The following is a 22924-nucleotide window of genomic DNA, read 5'->3' as shown; positions in this document are numbered from 1 at the left end:
GGCCCTGGCGTTCCCCTGTACTGGGGCATATAAAGTTTGCAAGTCCAATGGGCCTCTCTTTCCAGTGATGGCCAACTAGGCCATCTTTTGATACATAGCTGCATATGTATCAATTTTAATTTTCTAATATCTTTTGAAATACAATAAACTAAAGAAGCATGTTTATGGACAAAAGTGGATGTTAACAGGAGGAGAAAATATGGTTCCATTTACATGATATACACACTTTTCTCAACTTAGTGGCAGAGTCTGGTGGATTCTCATGGTTGTGGCAGTAGGAAGGGGTGTTAGTGTTTGGTTGGTACAGGGTTTGCTTGAGGAAGATGTTCAGTTCTAGAGACTGATGATTATCATAATGACATGACCCTGTGATGCACAGAGTCCCCTCCTGTGTGAAGCTTCACTTCACCTATTATAGTGCAAGATTGATGGGTGATTTTAAAAAAAAAAAAACCCTGACTTTTATTACAGTATATTGTTGTAACAGTTTTAATTTATTCTTTGTAACTAACCGGACCTGTAGTATATGCCTCATTTATAACTTAAAATACAGTAGGTATACATATACAGGGGAAAACATTGAATAGATAATGTTTAATATCTCTAATAGCAGGCATTTTAAACTCCACCCCCATCATCATGGTTAAGAGTAAACCTTTTGACCTTAATGCTAATTACCAAACATATAAAATAGTTAAAATGTTAAATCTAATGATATAAAAATGCATATGCATGATCAAGGAAAGCTCTAAAAGTTAAGAACTTTTGGTGTTCGAAGAAGGAACAGCAACACTGCATTTCAATATCAACAGAAATGTCCCTTAAGTGGCATTAGATTAATTTATGACCGTGATAGAAAGTCATCTATAAGAAATAGTTTTGCATTGATTTTAAAACCTTTTGACTACTTCAAATGACAACACTGCATCTATGCCAATGCTGTCTCTCCCTCCTCTCCATTAATTTCTCCACATCTCATGATCTCCAATCCCTTCCAAATTCATGACCTTTTTTATTGTTGTGTATACACACACACACACACACACACACACACACACACACAGCTGTTGAATATCTATAGCAATTTAACTAGGTGTGGCACCCGGACACAGGCTGTAGAAACAGAGGAGCAGCTGGGACAGGGTCCTTTCTGCCTCCATCTGCAACAGAAGCTGGGGCTGTTCCACAGCCCTCATTGCACAGGTCCTGCCAGGGGAGAGCTCATCTCCAGGGAGTGCTCTAACTCCCAGATTCAGAGCTGAGATCACCATTTCTCTCAGGTGAATGTCTAAGGCTGGAAAGGCCTGGAGCTCACAGGACACAGAAGCTGTAGAGCAGCTGGGACAGGGGCCTTCCAACCTCCATCTACACCCAGGAGCTGGGGCTGTTCCACAGTCCTCTATGCACGGGTCCTGCCAGGGGAGAGCTCCTCTCCTAGGAGTGCTGACAAAGACTTACAGGCACATGGAAGGGACAATCTCAATCCAGAGACAGCAAGACCAACTAACACCAGAGATAGCCAGATGTCCAAAGGCAAGCTCCAGAACCTTACCAACAGAAAGCAAGACTGGATGGAATCATTAGAACCCACTTCTCCCACAACAGCAAGTCCTGGATAGCCCAACACACTGGAAAAGCAAAATTTGGATTTAAAAATCACATCTCATAATGCTGATAGAGGACTTTAAGAAGGACATAACTCCCTTAAAGAAAACAGGTAGAAGACCTTAAAGAGGAAACACAGAAATCACTTAAAGAATTATAGGAAAACACAACCAAACAGGTGAAGGAATTGAACAAAACCATCCAGGATCTAAAAATGGAAGTAGAAACAATAAAAAAAAAATCACAAAGGGAGACAACGCTAGAGAGAGAAATCCTAGGAAAGAGGTCAGGAGTTATAGATGTGAACATCACAAACAGAATGCAAGAGATAGAAGAGAGAATCTCAGGTACAGAAGATACCATAGGAAACATTGACACAACAGTCAGAGAAAATGCAAAATGCAAAAAGCAAAAAGCTCCTAACCCAAAGAATCCAGGAAATCCAGGACACAATTAGAAGACAAAACCTAAGATAATAGGTATAGATGAGAGTGAAGATTCCCAACTTAGAGGGTCAGTAAATATCTTCAACAAAATTATAGAAGAAAACTTTTCTAACCTAAAGAGATGACCATGAACATACAAGAAGCCTACAGAACTCCAAGTAGATTGGACCAGAAAAGAAATTCCTCCTGCCACATAATATTCAAAACACCTAATGCACGAAACAAAGAAAGAATATTAAAAGCAGAAAGGGAAAAAGGTCAAGTAACATATAAAGGCAGACCTATCAGAATTACACCAGACTTCTTGCCAGAGACTATGAAACCCAAAAGATCCTGGATAGATGGCATACATACCCTAAGAGAACACAAATGCCATCCCAGGCTACGATACCCAACAAAACTCTAAATTACCATAGATAGAGAAACCAATATATTCCATGACAAAAACAAATTTACACAATATCTTTCCTAACTCCAGCCCTTCAAAGGATAATAAATGGAAACACCAATACAAGGAGGGAAACTACTCCCTAGAAATAGCAAGAAAATAATCTTCTTTTAATAAGCCAAAAATAAGATAGCCACATAAATGCAACACCACCTCTAACAACAAAAATAACAGGAAGCACAATTACTTTTCCTTAGAATCTCTTAATATCAGTGGGCTCAGTTCCCCAATAAAAAGACATAGAATAACAGACTGGATACATAAACAAGACTCAACATTTTGCTGCATTCAGGAAACCTACCTCAGGGACAAAGACAGATACTACCTCAGAGTAAAAGGCTGGGAAACAATTTTCCAATCAAATGTTCTGAAGAAACAAGCTGGAGTAGCCACTCTAATATCGAATAAAATCTACTTTCAATCTAAACTTTTCAAAAAGATAAGGAGTTACACTTCATACTTATCAAAGGTAAATCTACCAAGAGGAACTCTCAATTCTGAATATCTGTGCTCCAAATGCTAGGGCAGCCACATTCACTAAAGAAACTTTGCTAAAGCCTAAAGCACACATTGCACCTACACAATAACAGTGGGAGACTTCAATGCGCCAGTCTCATCAATGGACAGATCATGGAAACACAAACTAAGCAGAGACACTGTGAATCTAACAGAAGTTATGAAACAAATATCTATAGAACATTTTATCCTAAAACTAAAGAGTATACCTTCTTCTCAGCACTTCATGGTACGTTCTCCAAAACTGACCACATAATCAGTCACAAAATAGGCCTCAACAGATACAAGAAGATTGACATAATCCCATCCATCCTATTAGATCATCACAAACTAAGACTGGTCTTCAATAACAACAAAAAGAATAGATAAAAAGCCCACAATACACGTGGAGGCTGAAAAACACTCTACTCAATGGTAACTTGGTCAAGGAAGAAATAAAGAAATTAAAGACTTTTTAGAATTTAATGAAAACGAAGCCACAACATACCCAAACTTATGGGACACAATGAAAGCAGTGCTAAGAGGAAAACTCATAGCTCTGAGTGCCTCCAAAAAGAAACTGGAGAGAGCAAACACTAGCAGCTTGAAAGCACAAATGAAAGCTGTAGAACAAAAAAGAAGCAAATACACCCAGAGGAGTAGAAGGCAGTGAATAATAAAACTCAGGGCTGAAATCAACCAAGTAGAAATAAAAAGAACTATGCAAAGAATCAACAAAACCAGAAGCGGATTCTTTGAGAAAGTCAACAAGATAGATAAACCCTTAGCCAGACTAACTAGAGGGCATTTTCCTGGTCATGTCTACAAATGCTATCTAGTAGCATCCTGGTTTCCTGACTCTTAAAGTCTTTCTTCTCCCTCTTCTTTGATTTTTTCTGAGTCTTAGAAATAAGACTCAGAGATTGATAGATGTGTTGTACATCTATCAATTGGGCTTAGGTACCTCATGGTCCCTTATTCTTTGTATCATGACACATTGTAGATCTTTGAAATAGTCTCTAACTGTTGAAAAAAGAGACTTAGTTGATGCAGAGTGAGAACTACTTATTTGTGGCTACAAGAATAATTATTTAGAATATAGTTAGAAATTATACTGGTTTAGGAAAATGGCAATTGTAGGTTCTAGTCTAAGATTCATGATCCTTCCAGCCATGGTTAGTTGGCTAGGTTTATAGTACCAGATATGAGGCCTCTCCTACTATGTCCAATTAAACAGCTGGTAGATAAAAGTGCCACCACTGTGGATCGTGTGCCTGTCCAGTCATTTTCCTGGCTCATGGGCCTTTCTCTGGCTAGGTCCACTGATTGGTTGCTCCTCTCCCTTTAACACTTTAAGATATAAGAGCTAGGCCTCAGGGAGGTTTCCAGGCCAGCTCCAGCTCAATTTCTAGGAATTCTGTCTCTTGAGTGTATGATATCTTCAGCAATAGGATCTCACTTTCAAACTCTGGAAGACAAAGGGAACAGCTGAGGCCCATATTGTCTTGGGAATCTCTTGTATTCCCCTAGTCAATAACTCAACTGGAGGTTTCTCAAGCCTGGCATTGAATTTTATATTAGATGGTGTATGGCTCTTGGAAATAGGAAAAACACCCTTACTTCATTATTTTTGAATTGTTGTCACTGTTTGTTAGTGAAGAATTGTGTACTTATGAAGCAGACTTAAATAAATATTGTGTGTGCCAGTTATTAATGTGTTGTGAGTATTCATCAGAAATGTTTTTACTCATTTTCAAAATATCATATATTCTCCCAGAGACGGAAGCATTTCAGGAAAACCACAAAAGAACACAATTTCTTATCAAATTTATAAACACCTTAAATGACTGCCATTTTCTGAGAATTTTAAGATGCTCACAGTATAATAATATATCATAGTTTTCCGTTGGGGCACTACCCCCATGACATCAATTCTCACACATTGTATCAGATACAAATGATATAAAGGTGCTAGGCCGGAAACCTCCAGAGCTACATTAGAAGTTCACTTCCACACCTTCACACAACGGAGATGGTTTGAGGATGTGACCTCTCCATTTTCATTGTGACCAGTATCTCTTCGACCATCACATAGCTTCTAAATTCACACATCAAACAATACCGCCCTCATCTTAATGATCCACACTGCTTCTCAGCTCAAGAACAGCTGTTTTTCTGTCTGAGTACAATGCTCGCATGTGTGGTCCCTGCAGTATCTCCTTTACATATGGACCTGATTGAGAATTGGAAATTGAGCATCTAAAACTGGGAACAGATTCTTTACCATCTTAGATTTGCTGAGCAATATACTTTTCAATGGAAGGCCTCTACGGAAGACAGTGTCTGTAACACCTCAAGTCTCTTTCTTAAAAGTGTTCAGGAGTGCATGCATGACTGCTTTCTTTATGGATCTCTTATCAAACTTCCAGAGCTTAGACCTCAGAGCGTTTTGTTTGTTTGTTTGTTTTGTTTTGTTTTGTTTTTTCTCTCTAGAAAGAGCCAGAAAGTAAGTAAAGGCTCTGCTGCTTTCTTGATTCTGGTGTTTTTCTGGGGCATCCTTTTCAACCTGTCTAAAGCTGAAGCCACATGCCTCCCAGATACACATCATATTGCTTCTCTAACTTAAAAGCAAATAAAGAGGATCTTTGAATTTAGTGAATGTATATGAGGGAGCTCGGGCAGCTTGGAACTTGTCCCAGTTATAAAAGGATAGGATGGATGCCTCCCAAGGAGTTGGAACTCCAGAAAGGGATTCTCTTCCAGATCCTCTTGAGGAGTAGTGTGGAGGGGCCATTACTGGTGGAAGCAGGGAGTAGAGACTGGCTAGAAAGAGATCTACCAGAAGTCATAGGTCCTCTTGCATTCAGTTCTTACTTACAGTGCTTGCAATTTTTAGTTAAGGTGTCCGTCAACTTCTGCAGCTTCTTTCTGTTCATGATGGGTGTTAATAATATTAGATCTTAGAGTGTCATCTGGAGCAGAGTGCCAGGACGCTCCGGCTCCGGAGCCCCAGGCTGAGGCAGCTTGGTGCAGCCAGCTTGGCTCTGCGCTTTTGCGCATTTGCGCATTTGCGGCCCTAACAGACAGTGTGGCCATGGCAACGCCTCAGGTGAAAGCGGCCTCTGTACACAGAGCAGCCTTGGCAACCGCTGGGCGGGACACAGATTGGCTCCTGTCAGGGGGCCTCTTGGTCAGCTCAGTAAAGCCTGCCAGTCCTGACTGCCCAGCACAGACACTGTGCCTGCATTTAGTCCCAGATGCAGCGTTTCAGCCTGACACTTTGCAGACTGTATTGTTTGCCATGTTGGAAATTTCTATTTTCACTTGTCACACCATCATTTCTGTTCACAGCTCCTCAAGACTGCATCCTAATTAGAAGAGTAAGGTGTGCAAGCTGGATAGATGTTTTGTATGATGAGCACAAGAGCGATTCAGGTTTTCAAGGAGATCTGTGAGGACGCTGGAGGGAAATAGGTGTCATTAAAGCAATTATCAGAAGGGAGTCTGAACAATTACCGTTTGAACTGTGTTACTCAGAAAGTAGATCTCTCTGTGTCTCTGTCTCTGTCTCTCTCCCCCCACTCTTTGGAGTGGGAGTTTTCAGTCAAATTTGCAAAAGGCCAATGTCAGATTTTAAGTTCGTTAATTAAAGATGCAGGCTCTTTTTGTTGTTGTTGTTGTTGTTTTGTATAAAATAGAGCTTATTTAGGGCACGAGAAGGGGAGTTGAGAGGGTTGTAGAGGCAGAGAAAGGCAGAGAGAGAGAGAGAGAGAGAGAGAGAGAGAGAGAGAGGAAGAAGGAGGAGGAGGGGAGGAGGAGGAGGAAGAGGAGGAAGAGAGGAGAGAGGCCATGAGCACATGGAGAGAGAGGGAGACGGGGATGGGGAGAAAGAGGGTAAGGGACAAGAGGACAGAGCAGAAGCAAGAAGGCAAGAGAGAAAGAAGAGGGGGCAAGCAGCCCCTTTTATAGTGAGTCAGGCACACCTGGCTGTTGCCAGGTAACTATGGGGCGGAGCCTAGATAAAATGCTAACAGTAACAACTTTCCAATCTTCATAGACTGACATAACAGCCCAGAAGTTGCCATGGAGACAAATTGGAGAATATCTCCATGATGCGGAATCCTTCAAGTGGCCAGTTTGCAGCCACACCTAGTTCTTCTACTGAAAACCCTTCCCTAGTCTCTTGAAATCACTCAAATTTATAATTGCCTAATTTTATAATTTTGAAATGGTAATAAGACATCAGCCACACAGAATACAATCTACTGAGAGTCCTTTCCATCAGTATAATTTTCTGCAGACCCATCCAGGAAATTTTGCCTTTTTATTGCTGAATAGTATGTCATGATTTATATGTGCCATATTCTGTTTATACACCCATAAAAGACCTTCAGCCTTCAGTTTTAAGCTCTTAACAGGGAAGATACTATAGACCATTTCTCATATGAATGAGAGTTACGTTCTCTGGAATGAGCACCTAGGATTGCTAGTACATATGGCAGCTGTATGATTGCAATTTAGAAATTGGGAGATTGCTTTCCAGAGTCTGGACATTGGGAGGTCACGGCCCCTAGTGTCTCCCCATCGCTGCCTGTACTTGGTGCCCTCACTGTTTTTGTTTGTTCAGCTTTTAAAGCAAACACAGCCATTCTAATGGGTATGTGTTGACATCATGAGTTTTAACTTGCATCCTTAGCTGATCAAGTAGGGCTGTCTTCACCGATATGGCATCTTCCATGTATTCTGTCTGCTCAAATATTCACTCACATCTTGGGCAAGATTGGATTTTTTTTTAAATCTATATGGTTTTGCATTTTAAGTCCATAAATTAAATTTATGATGAATTTTGAATTGGCTTTTGCAGAGGTAGGAGATTTAAGTCAGGGATCATTTTGTTGCCTGATTATATCCAGAACTTCCACAGCTGCTGCTGACAATTCCATTGAGCTTCTTCTGAATGGATTCCTTCCACTTATTGTTACATTTTAGTTACAGTGTTTGTCACCTCACAGTTATTCACTGAGTCCTTCTTTCTCTTTCTATTTCTTTGGGGGAAGGGGAGGAAAGGGTCCATTTGTAGTCTATCATTGAAGAAAGTCAGGACAGGAACTCAAGCAGGGCAGGAACCTGGAGGCAGGAGCTTGTGCAGAAGTCATGGATGGTTGTTGCTTCCTGCTAATTCCTCATGGTTTGCTCAGACTGCATTCTTTCTTTTCCCTGTTTCTTTGTCGAGACTGTTCAGAGGGTTTCATCTGACATGGTGGAGCCCTTGTGGCTGATGCAGCAGTGGGAGCTTTGGGTTGCTACTCTCCAGCCTTCAAAACAGTTGAGAACTGAGTGTTCAAACCACAAGCCAGAGGGGGCATTTCAGGTTCAAACCAGAACAAGTTTGGAAAAGGACATGTTTCTTTTGGGAGAACAGGGAGAGGTTTGAGTAGCCAATCATTCTGTTAGGAAGCAAGAGTACTACTAAACCTGGATGTCCTGAGTTCTTCTATCCAAAAAGTAGCAGGAATAGAATTCTGTAATTGATATTGAGGTGACAGCTGCTCTCATTTGGGAAGGGGAAATGACACAGAAAATTGTGAGTGTTCTGTCAGTAGCGCCAAGTTCATGGTTGGGTGAGAATCTCATTGTGTTACTAGATTCATGATCACAGAGCAACCACAGCTCAGCTATGATTCCAGTTTCTCACTGTGACCTGAAAGTGTGTACCAGCTCAACTGTGAATCCAGTTCCTCACTGTCATACTGGGTTTTTTTTATTCTTTTTTTTTTTTTTTTTTTTCCAGAGCTGAGGACGGAACCCAGGGCCTTGTGCTTGCTAGGCAAGCGCTCTACCACTGAGCTAAATCCCCAACCCTGTTTTTTTTTTTTATTCTTAAGTGTATGCTTTTAGTACAGAAGATGACACAATATGGCCAATGTTCTGTTTTTCTATGTAGAGAACATTATCTGTCCAACCTTGATAAATTCATAGATGAAGGTGTGGCATGTTCACCTGTGGTCTTGGCCTATGTTCATGAGTATGAAGCACAGGGATTACTGGTTCTTCTCCTCTCTGAAAGACAGCATGGTCTCTACACTCTGGCCAAGCCTCTCCTTCTATGCTGTCATCTCCTCAAAAGGTCCTCCATTGTACATGGGGTCATGTGACTGTCAGTAGGGTTGATAGGTGTTGTCTGAAGGTCCTCAGGCATACTTCATGTTTGCACAGCCTGGTAAAACCCAAGCCAGATATTCCCCTCTGGATGAAATTCCACCCTTCTCTGCGTTGCTCATGTGACAGCCAGAGATCAGAGTCCAGAGGGCACCCGTTGAGATTCCCAGGTTCTTGTGCCCTGGAACAAGGAAGTAGCCCAGAGCACTTGTAGTGGTTGAAACAGAGAGTTCATTAATGAATAGGAAGGCTCTCCTTGAAAGAATGCAGTATTAAAATCCTGAGCAGACTATGACTGAGGCCACAGTACCTACAGAGGTCTTCACCTCTCACCTCTTCACCTACAGAGGTCTTCACCTCATACTGACATGTTCTGACTGAGATACGGCCCATGTGTCTCTAACAGACATGAATTTCCAGGGCTTCGAACTTTGGGGAAGTGGGTTTATATCATTGGGTGGCATTGCTGGCTCCATGCCTCGCTCCCCACCCCTTTCCTGTCTTCTGCCTGGGAATCAGAGATCCTGATTACTGGCTCCTGCTGTGAAGCCTCTCCTCTCCTCAGAAAGCTATAAGAACCCCCTGTTCTTCTGTGTGTGTCCTGCTTCCTCGGTGTGTCTGTCATAGTGTTTTCTGTTTGTCTATCCAGGACATTAAAAACACTTCTAATAAACTCCATACCCACAACAGTCCATCCCAGTGTCCCACGCGAAACCCTCATCTGAGACTGTTTGGGAACAGCAAGTTCTACAAATCACTGATCCCTTTCTCCATTCCCAGCAGAGCCTCTTCTACCCAACTGAGCCGCTGCCCTGAAGTCCGCCTTGGCAGGGGAGGTAGAGGAAGCTGGCAACTCTGTCTTCACACCACAGGTTTCTAGATAGGAGACAATTGAGGCAAGTTGGAAAGTTGGGACTCAGTTTCCGAAATCTTTGCCCCTCGTGGGATATTTTCAATACTCTGAACAGCCATCCCTCTCTCTACTGTTTCTGAAGGATCCCACTTGCCCTTGGTGAGATAGCTTCACACACAGTGCAGGCTGCCTTTAATTATAACTCAGTTGGGACCGATGAAGTGTAAACTGAGGCCAGAGGGAGAGGAATCATCTTTTGCAGCAATTATTTTCTGATAGAATGGAACCAATGACATTAGGCAGCATGCTCCCTGGTCTCGTTTTTCTGCCCCACCCGCCCCTTACCAGACTGTAAACTTGCCCCTCGAGGTGTCACGGCTTTTCTTGTTACTGCGACTAAACATGTGACAAGAAACAATTAAGGAAAAGAGAAGCTCATTCTGGCGTGCCTCTGGGTGGAATTCCCAGCGGAGGGAGATCCGGGAATCCGATACATACTCTCATATGGAAACAGGGTCTTACTTAGCTATGGGCCATAACTGAAGTTTGCTTTTTTAAAAAAATCCCATTAAAATTGATCCTTTGTTTAATTGTAAGACAAGTTCTGGCTCTGTTGAAAGAAAGAAAGAAAGAAAGAAAGAAAGAAAGAAAGAAAGAAAGAGAGAGAGAGGGAGAGAGGGAGGGAGGGAGGGAGGGAGGGAGACAAAGAAAGAGGAAGGGAGGGAGGGAGGGTGGAAGGAAGAGAGAGAGGAGAGAGAGAGAAGAAAGAAAGAAAGAAAGAAAGAAAGAAAGAAAGAAAGAAAGAAAGAAAGAAAGAAAGAAAAAAAGAAAGAAAGAAAGAAAAAGTGCTGTAATACTTTTTGTTTTACTGAACAACACACGGGATGCTCTACTTGAATTTAGACCCAAGTGAACGGGCTACCTCAGCATGAACCTTCAGAGCTCAAAGGCTGGGGAATCACACTAGTTTATCATAAACATAACGTCCTTTTCAACCTGAAAATGGATACATTGTGCTAAGAATAAGGAACAACCCAAAATGAAATAGTACCAGTGTTGGGGTCCCTGGTTTTCTTTTACTATATTGTTTGTAGAAATAAATGCAATGCTGTTTGAAACCAGAATCAAGAACCCTGGGTAACTCCAGGGACTGTTCCTCCTTAAAGAAAATTGAGACCTGTTGAGCCATATGAAATGACACCAGTGTCCTCACATCTAGAAGCCTGAGAAGCTCTGGAATGGTAGAAGCGAACAAGGACGGGAAATATTGTTATCTTGCTTCCCATAAAATCCTAGAGTTTGTCCCTTACATTACAGAGTTCAAGTTGTGAAAGCCAGGGAACAGGTTAATGACAAAATCATGGGCATATGAGGTGTCTTAGGGAGTGGGCTTACACTGATGGGGAAGCAAGTTGACAGACCAGGTGTGTGTCTTGGGCATCAGTTTTCCACTGATGATGAATGCACCAATGAGTGTGTCCCAGCATTGTGGGAGATAGCACACATTGGATGCCTCTTCCCAGGGGCACATATAGATGACATAATTGCTTATTTCACCAGGCCCTGTCCCCTTAACCTGAAAAAAAATCAAGAGTCAGTGTTGAAGACTGTTGAAATTAAAGCAGGCAAGTGACAAACATCTTTTAACCGACAAACAATATTTGAAAGAAACCTCCTCTGCTTCCTACGGTACTATTGAGTCAAAGAGATCTGCATGGATTGTGTGCAGCTCACTTCTTTGAGCTATGAAGACAGCCTCAGCAGATCCTTGTCAGAGTAATTATATTTATTTGAGATATGCTTTTGTCAATATATGAATATACTTCAGACCACCCATTTGGGTTTTGTGAAAAATTCAAATTCTTTTTGCCTGTTTTATTTGTTCCTCACCACACCGTGCATGTCCCTCAGCACAAAGCCTCAGTCCTAACCTTCAAACAAATAAGGTCATCCTACATAGGTCTCCTGAATCCTTACATTTGCTCTCTCTACCCTGAAAATATCATAGTGAACCATTCTGTCACATAAGAAATATGTTCCTTATGACTGCTGCAGTTTTGGTGTAGAATATTTCCTATAGGCCCTTGTATAAAAGTATTAGTCCTTATCTTAGAGCAACTATGAGATGTGGAAAGTTCAAATAATATGACCTAGCAGAAGGTTTTGCATAACTGAGGCATTCCCTTGAAAGGAGTAGAGATGTGCCAGTCCCTTCTCTGCCTATCTTTCTTTTCTTCCAGGATGAGCAGATTCACTACACCACCGGCTCCTGCCACGATGTGTTATTGCCACCAGAGTCCCAGAAACAATGTAACTGACTGTTGCTACTTATAAATAAACTATTCAATGATTTTTTTCTCTATATACATGTTATCTAAGATACCTGTTTTGGTGATAAAAAGCTAATATGCTGACAAAAAATCATTTTAATGTTTGCAAAATGTATGTAAATATCCCTTCAGTGTGTCAGCTCATGTTCAGGTGCACACTTGGCTATCACCTTGAAACCATGTGAATGTCTTATGATTTTCTGCCCATTTGTATTTCATTTGAACACTTAACTGTCTTCAGCTGCACCTAAATAAGGGTGAAATCATGTCAAAGAACCCAACCAGAACCTATTAAATGGACATCATGTGAGAGGTTGGGTTTAAACATGATGATATTTGGTTTCCTAGAATTACTGTTATAGACTTAAGATACTAGACTTTCATTTTTTTTTCTTACATTCTAAGCTGAATTCACATTTAGCCTTGTAGGTTATCTACCCTTGAAGATTTAGAGGCAAACAGTTCCTTAATAAAGTATTCAACTTTGCAGGCTACATGGATGAGAGGAAACACATACAGTTTCCTTCTTCACTAGCAATCTTTTTCTTCTTTCTCTAAGTATGATAGGTATAACTGTATCATCACCCTACAGACAGTGGGACATGGGACAATGGAGCTGATAAATGTGGTGGACAAAGGTCTCATGCAATAGCCACCTTTATTTAGAACCTGAAACACTTTATACTCTTAGGGTTCAGTAGAGCCACCTAAGTAAACATCACATGTGTTCAAGCTGTATACAATCATGAGGACAAGCCATGATTAAAAAAAACAAACAAACATGTTTTCCCATAGAGGTATAACTAAGTAGCAACAGCAAGCAATAATCAGCAATGCAAAGAAAACTCGCTCCTATCCACAGTGCCTTGGAGGAGCATGAAAACACTCTAAGAACAATTCCCCGTTTGCAGCTTTCACATCAGATCCAGCTCGGATGCTCTGAGCTCTGTGTCTAAATGGCGTGGTGTCTTCAGCCATGGCACTTACTGTGCACTTCTGGGTGAGCAACAAGGTTAAAAGCAAAACTCTATAATGTTTTGGTAGTTTCTTGAGAAGGGGGTCTTCACATGCCTGGTGTTAGATACTTTATTTGGGGTAGAGGGTGACATTGCCAGCCAAACTGGGAATTTTTCATTAGAACTATATGTTTGTTATATGAATTATATATAATTTTATGAAATAGATGATTTTTATAACTTTTCCAGGCATCACTACTTTTATTTTACCCTCTTACCTTTTCTACATTTATTTTCCTCCCTGCCCCAATTAAAACCTACTTAATATTTTATGTCTTACATTTGGGAAACCAAGGCTGAGGGATTGCGAAGTTACATAACCTTCTCAGTATTACAAAGCAGAGGCTAGGACTCAGTAACAGAGAGCCCGCTGTTTCCATTCTAAGCGGGTTGATGATGCTTCCTCTTCCATATAGATTACCTGTGTGCCTGGAGGTGCGTGCGTGTGTGTGAGCATGAGTGTAAGTGTGTGTTTTGGAAGGCATACTTTTGCCTACATAACTCCCCAGACAGTTTCCTGGCCTTTTTATTCTTAGGGGCTATTTATATTTTACCATGAAAGTCCCAGTTATCACTTGCCACTTCTTATCAGCTGGCAGCCTCTGAGAAGCTGTTTCCTTTGGAAGATGGATGTAGACAAAGCTTTTGAGGTAAAGAAAGTATTCTATTTCCATGTCCAAATGCCCCATTGCTGAGTGTTTTCGACAGACATGTATACACTGTCATTTGAGAGCTAGACCTTGCTCAAATCTGGCTTGTAGGCTTTTCTTGCTTGGCTTAGGTACAGATTTGGCTTTCATTATTATTTGTATTAGAAAGCAGGCTTTCCCTTGCAGAGATGCTCAAGTGAACAGCAGAGTGCTGTCATCTGAAAGCAGCTGTGTGTTTATGCACTTGAAGCCTCATGAGAATGTTTGCTTGCTTTGTGCGTTTTACCACATTTTATGTTAGGTACTTAATGTATCCTCACTGCCATCCCAGAATGAGGCAGATTTATCTGTGCCCAAAGCAGAACTTCTGCCTTTTTTGTTTAAAACTTGAGAGCAGGAATCCTAGGCATTGCTCACAGTTATATCAACTTCTTTGGCTACCACCACAGAGGGCCAGCTGGAAATCTATTGTTTAGCAGTCCAAGGTGGAAGTGTTGTCAAGGCTGATGCAACCTGAGTCTTCTCTCCTGGGCTTGCCTATGGTCATCCTCTCATCACCTCTGTGTTTCATATGATCCTCCCTGTTAAGTGTTTGTGTTTTCAAGTCTTCCAGCAAAAGCATGTTGACATATCCAGTCATATTGACTTAGACCCAACTTAATGAACTCATTTAACTTAATTATGTCATTAAAGGTTATCTACAAATATAGCCATTGGATACTGAAGTTATGGCTCAGTCTGCAAAGTTTTAAGAGACACTGCTTGGCATGCTTGTGTCCTCTGTAGGCTTATGGATGTGCAAGTAGGTGGAGCCCCACCCATAAGAAGAACAGCTGCAATATTTGCTTGTCTGACTTGGACTCAGAAGAGGCAGCCAGCCCCCAGTTGTATGTTTTAGCAGAAGCAGAGGCTTTGCGGCTGTCCAGAAGGTTAAGCCAAGCTACAGCAAGAGACAGCCTCTAAGCTATAAAGGGCCTCCTAAACTTTGTTGTGCAATGTTGTTCTCTAAACAAGTAAGACACTTTCACATTACACACCAGAGACCAGGTTCTGGGAAGTGTCTCCCTGTGCATTCCAACAAGTCACATGCTCACACATATTCATAGTAGTTAACATTATTGATGGGGCTTCCCAGGAAATCAGTCCTTACATTTTAATGAAAGAGAAACAAAGAATATAATTCAGTAGATTTTTTTTGATAATCAGTCATGGCCCTTCAGGGATTGTTTCCCATTTTTGTTTGTTTGTGTTTTACACTTAATAAAAACAAATGAGTTTAGATTTAGCTATTGAATTCTTTTCACCTGAAAATCTCTTGAGAGTCAAAGCTCCAAGAATCAGTTACCTTTTTCCTTTTCTGTTTTTGTTTCCCACCTCAAATGCATGCACATTTCTTATTGGATTAAAAAGCCAGTAAAATCACAGAGCAAGAAAAATAGCAATATAAAAGTGCTCTTTCCAAACATGCTTAGCAAATGCTTTCTTATTTTAATCTTTCATTTTGATTTATTGAGTATTCAAAGTTGGTCTGAGAGATCCATCCCAACAACTTTAGCCTGAGGAGATAAATATCCTTGCTGACTTTTAGCTACATTTGGCAATCTAGTCATGGCTAGTTTTTACTGCACCCCTAAGGAAATAGGATCGCTGTGTATTCTAGGGAAAAAACACCCCTTTTCAAACAGTTCCTCCTTCTGTGGCCTCCAGAACACGCCACTCAGGCACCTTGGTGCTTGAGAACAGAGGGGCTTTCTGTAGAGCTGGTGAGTTCATCCCCAGCAGCCGACTTGCTGTCTGTGTGGGGAATTCCTGCTCCTGGCCCAAACCCACAGGCCTCCTTGTGAAGGCCACAGCACACACACTCTTTCTTTTGCCTGGATAATGATCTCTGCCTTAGAGACTTGCAGTGAACAGGGAGGGAAGGGAAAGAGAGGAGAAGGAGGGAAAGAGGGGGAAAAGGAGATGGATTTCAGTTACATCCCTGGTTGCAAAAGTTGTTCTTTGTGAAATAGACTTAAAAATTCTTCCTATTTTTGCCCCAGAAGCAGATTTAATAACGTGAAACAAAACTGTGTGCCTACAAGCCCCTGCCTTCTTGAATATGAGCTAGTTATAGACAACATCCTTCATCCCCAAGTAGCCACTACTCACCATGCTATAGGTCTCTAGTCTTCAAGATCTCATTCAAGTGTCCTGGGGTCCCCTGCTGACCCACTGACCAGAATTCCTAAAGCTGTCAGTTTGTCACAGGGTACACTGGAGTCCTAGCTTTGGACAAGGCTTCAGGCTTACATCTTCGTACTACCTGAGACTTAAAAATGAGGTCCCTCTACATTCCAAATGAATAGTCTGAAAATCCTTACAAGTTATCTGTGTGACTGACAAGGTACCCTGGAGAAAATTAGTGGGAGTTTAGAGGCAGTTTCTGCTTCATGATGTGAGGCAAACATATGGGTGAAACCAATGAAACCTGTGTCCTCTGCATCAATGAAACACCCATGGGGTATTTTGAAAATTAAAGGTCTCCAAGCCCTGCCATAGAAAAGTCTGGTTCATAAGGATTCTGGGAAAGGGTTTTTGGAATATTTCCCTTAAATTTTCTATAAACGGTCTGACTCCTGGGAGAATTGGAATCCATTCATTTTGGGAAGTTCTGTCTTCCTTTGTTGCTCATAGGGCAGACTGGAAAGAGGAGCTCTGGAAAAGAAATTCTGTTTAGTTTAGAACAGAACTGTAGAATTTCTATGAGGGATGAGCGACTCATGTATCAATGGTGCCATCCAGTATAAAACACCTCTGAGTTGCCTAGGAGCAGAGGACCCTAGAAGAGGCTCCTGTAAAGCCAACGTACACATTGCACCACAGAGTAGCTAAGGACACTCCTACCTAACCAGTATATATGAGGAACCATCCTGTTGGCCATAGGTCTTCAATATTTTATATTTAAAACTTGCTTGTGTAACATTTGGGGAATATAAGCTGCTTTGTCTACTGAGTAATTTTCCCAGTCTGACTAGGGTGGTCTGGCAACAGTGAGCAAGTCCTGAGACTATTGTGTTATCTCTTTTAGACATGCTATGGTGTGAATGAAGATGAAACACAAAAATGGCCCTTCAGTATCCTGGAGATAAGATGTGCTTTGGAGAGTACACGTCAAGTATAAGGAAATCCTTCCAGATCAGCATGAAGCCTTAGGACCTAAAGAAACTGTGACAAGTTCCATGGTATTAGTGTCTGAATACCTATGCTTTAAATAGGTTGAAAGCCATTCCTCAAGGTTGTGGCAAAATTTCAAGATGCAACACTGGGAAGCGATTTAATCATTATATAGAAGCCTCAAGCCTTGGTTTTGTGTCTCAATAAAAGAAATCCCAGAGAAGCTTGTCTCTTTTCTCCATGTTAATGTAGCAAAAGGACAGCTGATGATTAAGGGGAGGCTGGCTTTCCTCAGGAACTGGATCTGCAATCACCTCGGTCTTGTATCTCTGAATATTTAGGAATAAATTCCTGTTGTTATAAGCCACCCATGTTTATGGTGTTTCTGTAATATGGCAGCCCAGAGAAGCTGAGAGAAGATTTGGTTTTGAGATACAGGGTATTACTTCAACAAGTACCTGCAAATGCTATATCTTACTTTTATAATTGGGTCATGAGCAGTTATTGATGGCGTTGTAAAACTTAGTGTAAATCCTTAAAGTTATTTTTGCTATAGCTTATATGTCAAAACCACTGAAAAATACTAAACATTTGTGTTTGTATAGAAACAAAAGGAGGAAGGGATCTGTAAAAAAGAGTTGCATAATTGTAAACTTTGAGCTGACTTAGCAGCAATACACACACACACATATGCTTCGGCATTTTATACTTACATTTTGATAGTTTCTACACTGTTTCCTGCTGCCTGAGGCTTAGCCTTGAGACTATATCATAGCCAGTGGTGACTTTTCTGCATTAAAAAAGTCCACTATAATGTTGCCTCTTTCTAACACTTGACAGTTCTGTCACTGAAAGCTTTGTTGCCTTTTTTATTCATTTGATGTTTCTTTTTGTAACATTTTTATTTTCCAGTGAATGATAAGAAATAAGAACTGGCAAGCCTTGTCAACATGGCAAAGGAAAAGATTCTGCTGACAGCTGTGAGTAGTCTCTTGTAGTGCAAGGGTATGAGGCTGGTACAGCAAGTTTAGTGAGATGCTCTGGAGAAAAACTGTTGTGCTTGAAATGTCCCTTTAGATCTTGTGACAACTGTATGAGTCCTGTACATAATTGTCTTCAATCTTATATTCCTGTATATTCAATCCATAGGATAACAGTAAAATTAGTGTCAGCCGGCATGCTCTGCACTGAGCTGGTCCACCCCAAGCCATTAGCTTGTCCTTCCAAGGCTCAATTAGAAAGAGAATCTGTGCCTAAAGAGAGTGTAGTGCTGCTCCATGGACATTATAGTTTTGCCAACATCATGAAAAAACAACAACTAAACAGGAATTGTACAGTGAATGGATAGCTTGCCACTCAAGACTGTTAGAGTGAAGCAGCAAATGTACTTCATGCTCATTGTTCTTTTTTTGATAATAATAACATGAAATTGTAATATTTTTTAGTGTATGAAGGTGAGCAGTGAACATACATCTGAATGCTAGTACATTGTGATATACAGTGGGTTGCAGATTTCTCACTGAACACACAACCACTTCTAAACCTTCTTTCCTTTTCCCACAATGCTGGAAAATCTCTGAAATACTAGCTTCTTTACTTCAATCAGAGGCAATAGACATTTATGGAAGATTGAAGAGGATTCATGAAGTCTCTCCTTATGAGATGTAGGAACATGTATGGAGCACAGCAGTTCTCAGAGACCAGCTTTCTCCACAGGCCTAAGGCTGAGCAACCTTTGAATGTCAAGGCATTCTCAGTTACAGCTGCTTTCCACCATTCATTCTGTCCTTCTAGTTTTAAGCAACATCATTTTTAACAATGTGCTTTGAAAATTTAAACAGCAGTGCTTATTTCCAAAAACAAAAAACAGCCAGTGTGGTATGGAAGACTCTGATGAGGTCATTTGGCATGAAGACACTGACAGAAAAATGGTGTGGACCTAGAATTAAAATTGTAAACTACAGGATTTAACACACAATAAAACTCACTTTCTTAGATTTAGAGCTGTGTGTGTAGTGGTTTGAATAAATATGACCCCTATAGACTTATGTGTGTGAATGTTTGGTCCATAGGGAATGGCACTATTAGGGGGAATGGGCTTACTGGAGTAGGTGTGACCTTGGAGTAGGTGTGACCTTGTTGGAGAAAGTGTGTCACTGTAGGGGTGGGCTTTGAGGTCTCCTGTGATCCAGGTATACCCAGTGTGACACACCGTCTTCTGCTGCCTTAGGATCAGGATATATAACTCTCGGCTCTTTCTCCAGCACCATATCTGCCTGCATGCTGTCATGCTTCCCACCATAATGATAATGGACTAAGCCTCTGAAACTGTAAGCAAGCCCCAATTAAATGTTTTGTTTTATAAGAGTTGCCATGCTCATGGTATCTATTCACAGTAATGAAACCCTAACTACTACAGTGTGTTAATTCATATTTCACACACAAGTATATATGCTTTTTTTTCTCATTTTCCAGGACCCTCAAATAGGTTTATATACATGTATATTTAAAAGAAGAGAATATTCTCCTTCTTTGTTACTGAAATATTACTTGGTTACTACCATATTACTTCTGAAAATATACTCCTATATAACAGAGATGACAATATATGACAAAGACTAGTCTCCCCCTTTTTCCACCCCAGTAAGATAATTTGTTCCCAAAGTAATTAGGTACAATCTAGTAGTTTCACAGATGTCCAACTGTTCTTGGCTTCATGGTACCATAAAAGAATTGATGCATCTTCAGTGTACTCTATTTTAAGGGCTGGCTTTGGCTTTGCATTTATTTCTGCAAAGGAATACAGAATGAGTACATTGCTCTATCTTCACAGCCTGCCTAGGTGCAGCCATCCTTCTCACTTTGTAAGTTTATGCAGCTGATTTTCATGGGCAATCAACTGTTTTTCAAATTCAGTTTTGTACACTCTTTTCAGTCTTAGTCTATGTTCTCTCTGATATGTCTGTCATGTCATAGACAGACACTTACAGGGGAAGTGGCCTGCATGTAAACCTGTCTGCTGTAACTGTGTTCTGTGTTCTACTCAGAGTACAGCTTTAATCTCTTGGTTTTCTGGGATTAATGGATGAAGGGACAGCCCCACTGCCCTACTTCTGGTCAGTTTTAAACTTCCTCGTTGGCTATGACATGCCATGCATCTCATCATGTGGCACACGATCTGTCCACTGTGTACTCAAACCATGTGTTCTTATTGACAATGTTTACTCCTCCACACCTTCTACTTTCTGCCTCCTTATAAAACTTCATAGCTCTGCTCTCATCAGCTAGGTTTATGAACAGCTCCTGCTCTGTATTCATGGTCACTCTGCTGTTCCCCATAGCTAAGATCTTACTGACAACAAGGCCTTGTTGGAATAGGTGTGGCTTTGTTGGATATGTATCACTAAGGATGGGCTCTCAGGTCTCAGATGGTCAACTCAGGCTTAGTGTGATCAGTTGTTCCTCCTGCTGCCTGCTGATCCAAATTGTCCTTAGTGGAGTAAATATTTATTCTAGTTTTACCTTTGTGTTTCCTACATGTAATGCTTCTGCCAAAACCATCATCAGAATACCTTATCTACTGTCCCGATATTCTACAAAGTATTGCTTCTGACCAAGGAACTCACTTCACAGACAGAGAAGTTTGACATTGGGCTCATGATTATGGAATCCACTAGTTTTTATCATATTTGCCACTCCCCTGAAGCAGCTAGTCTGATAGAAAAAAATGGAATGGCTTTTTGAAGATACAGTTACAGAATCAATTAGGTGGCAGCAGCTGGGCAGGCTGAGACAGGTTTTTCAGAAGGTCAGGTATGCTTTGAATCAGTTTCCAACATTTAGTGTGATTTCTCCCATAGTCCAGGATCCATGAGTCCAGGAATCAAGGAGTGGAAAATTCCATGTTCCTCCCATTATCACTTATAGTGACCCATTAAGAAATTTTTTGGTTTTGTTCCCATAATCTTAGTTTCTGCTGGCTAGCCTTGCAGCTTTGGTTCCAAATTGAAGAACACTACTTCCAGGAGCCACAACAAACGTTCCACTGAACTGGAAGCTCAAACATCCTCCTGGTCTCACTAGGCTTCTGATATCCTTAGACAGGCAAGAAAGGAATAACAATGTTAGGAGTGCTAATTAATCCAGATTACCATGGGGAAATTCGATTGTTTCTTAACAATGGAGGTAAGAAATATTAAGTATGAAAGGCAGAAGATAATGTAGGGCATCTCTTGGTGCTACAATGTTCTGTAATTAATGCAGGATGACAAAGTGCACAGACATGGCAGGAATGAGCATATGGGTCATTCTTTATGACATGCTTGCTGAGGGTGGGGGAAATATAGACTGGGTAGTAGAGCAAAGTAATAATAAGTACTATCTAAGGACTGGCAGAAAATATAGTTAAAATTAAGGCTAGAAACACCAGTGTTTCTCTCATATTTTATTAAGAGTGGGTTTAAAAATAAATTTGTGTTTTCTTGCCTCAATTTCTTTATCATATGATATAACATCCATTAAGAGAATACTAGTCGTTATAACATTTAAGTTTGAAATGCCAATAGAATACCCCTCAAGGTACAGTGCCACCTATTTTAAATTTCTAATTCATTTGTAGTTGTATGATATATTGTTAGGCATAATTATGATCTGGTTAAATAAACAATGTATATGCAACTCTGTGGGATAGTTGTATTGTGTTTGGGTGTAACAATACCTGGTTATTATTTTTATCTGGAATTTAATCATAACATAAGGGAATATGACTGTGTTTCATACTGACAGGGGTTGGAATTGTGATGGCTATTCTTGGTTGTCAATTTGACTACATCTGGAATTACCTTAAACCCCAAAATAGAGTGTCACCCCTTGAGAGATTTTTGCCTAATTTGAAGTGGGAAGATCTACTTCTAATTCAAATCTTTTAGGTAAGAAGACACACTTTTAATACAAGTCTTTTGATCTGAAAAGACCAACCTCTGATCATCCCATGCCTTCTGCTGGAAGCCTATGTAAGGACATGGAAGAAGGAAGCTTTGCTCTTTGCCTGATTGCTCTAGTATCATTAGCAGTTCTGTTCCTTCCCTTACACCAGAACCTACTACTTCAGGATTCCAGCATATCGTGAGGCATCTGGCCTCATGAACTGAAAAACTACTGGATTTTTGGACATTCTGCTCATTAGCAACCACAGTTGGATTATCTGAACCACAGACTTTCAGTCTTTCTAATACATCCTCTTTTGTGGATAAATTTGCTAACATTATTCTTGTTCTGGTCTTTTATTATTCCATTCATCTTAGGATGTAGAATGGTTGTTTTGAAGCAACTGTGCATTTAGTTTTATGAGTTCTCTTACTCTAGAAAACCCTGACTAATAATATATTAGTCTTTTAGTTGGTAAAGATTTTTTAAGAAGAAATGAGAAGTTCTAAGTTCAAAAGGAAACATATGTGCATATATACATACATACACATGCACACAGGCTCACACAAATACAGACTCACACACATACAGTGTACACAAATACACTCACACAGAGCAGGATTTTATCTACATTAAATCTGAAAGAGAATTTTTGGATTGTTTTTTAGATTTATTTGTTTGTTTGTTTATATATATGAATGCTCTATTTGCATGTATACCTGCAAGCTAGAGGAGGACATCAGATGCCAGTATAGATGGTTGTGAGCCACCCTGTGGTTGCTGGGAATTGAACTCAGAACCTCTGGAAGAACAGACAATGCTCTTAACCACTAAGCCATC

The 22924-nt window shown here is 40.6% G+C and overlaps 1 protein-coding gene across 5 annotated transcripts in view; it reads right to left on the bottom strand.

Annotated features, from left to right (window-relative positions):
* Efcab1 (EF-hand calcium binding domain 1) overlaps window positions 1-6048 on the bottom strand; it is a 53115-nt gene extending 47067 nt beyond the window's left edge. For 4 of the 5 annotated variants that reach the window (XR_002379966.2, XR_002379968.2, XR_002379967.2 and 1 more), the window contains exon 1: window positions 5873-6031. Coding sequence is in view for 2 of the 5 variants with exons in the window: in XM_029470250.1 (XP_029326110.1) it covers window positions 5873-5930 (58 nt within the window). In the remaining 3 variants the exon portion in view is untranslated. Of the gene's footprint in view, window positions 1-5872 lie in introns of all 5 variants that reach the window. The other variant, XM_021184862.1, reaches the window with a different exon arrangement.
* Window positions 6049-22924: the final 16876 nt, after the last annotated feature.

The sequence above is a fragment of the Mus caroli genome, chromosome 16 (assembly GCF_900094665.2).
Source record: "Mus caroli chromosome 16, CAROLI_EIJ_v1.1, whole genome shotgun sequence".
NCBI lineage: Eukaryota > Metazoa > Chordata > Mammalia > Rodentia > Muridae > Mus > Mus caroli.
The sequence above is the reverse complement of the archived record's forward strand: the minus strand, read 5'-3'. Positions and strand labels throughout refer to the sequence as shown.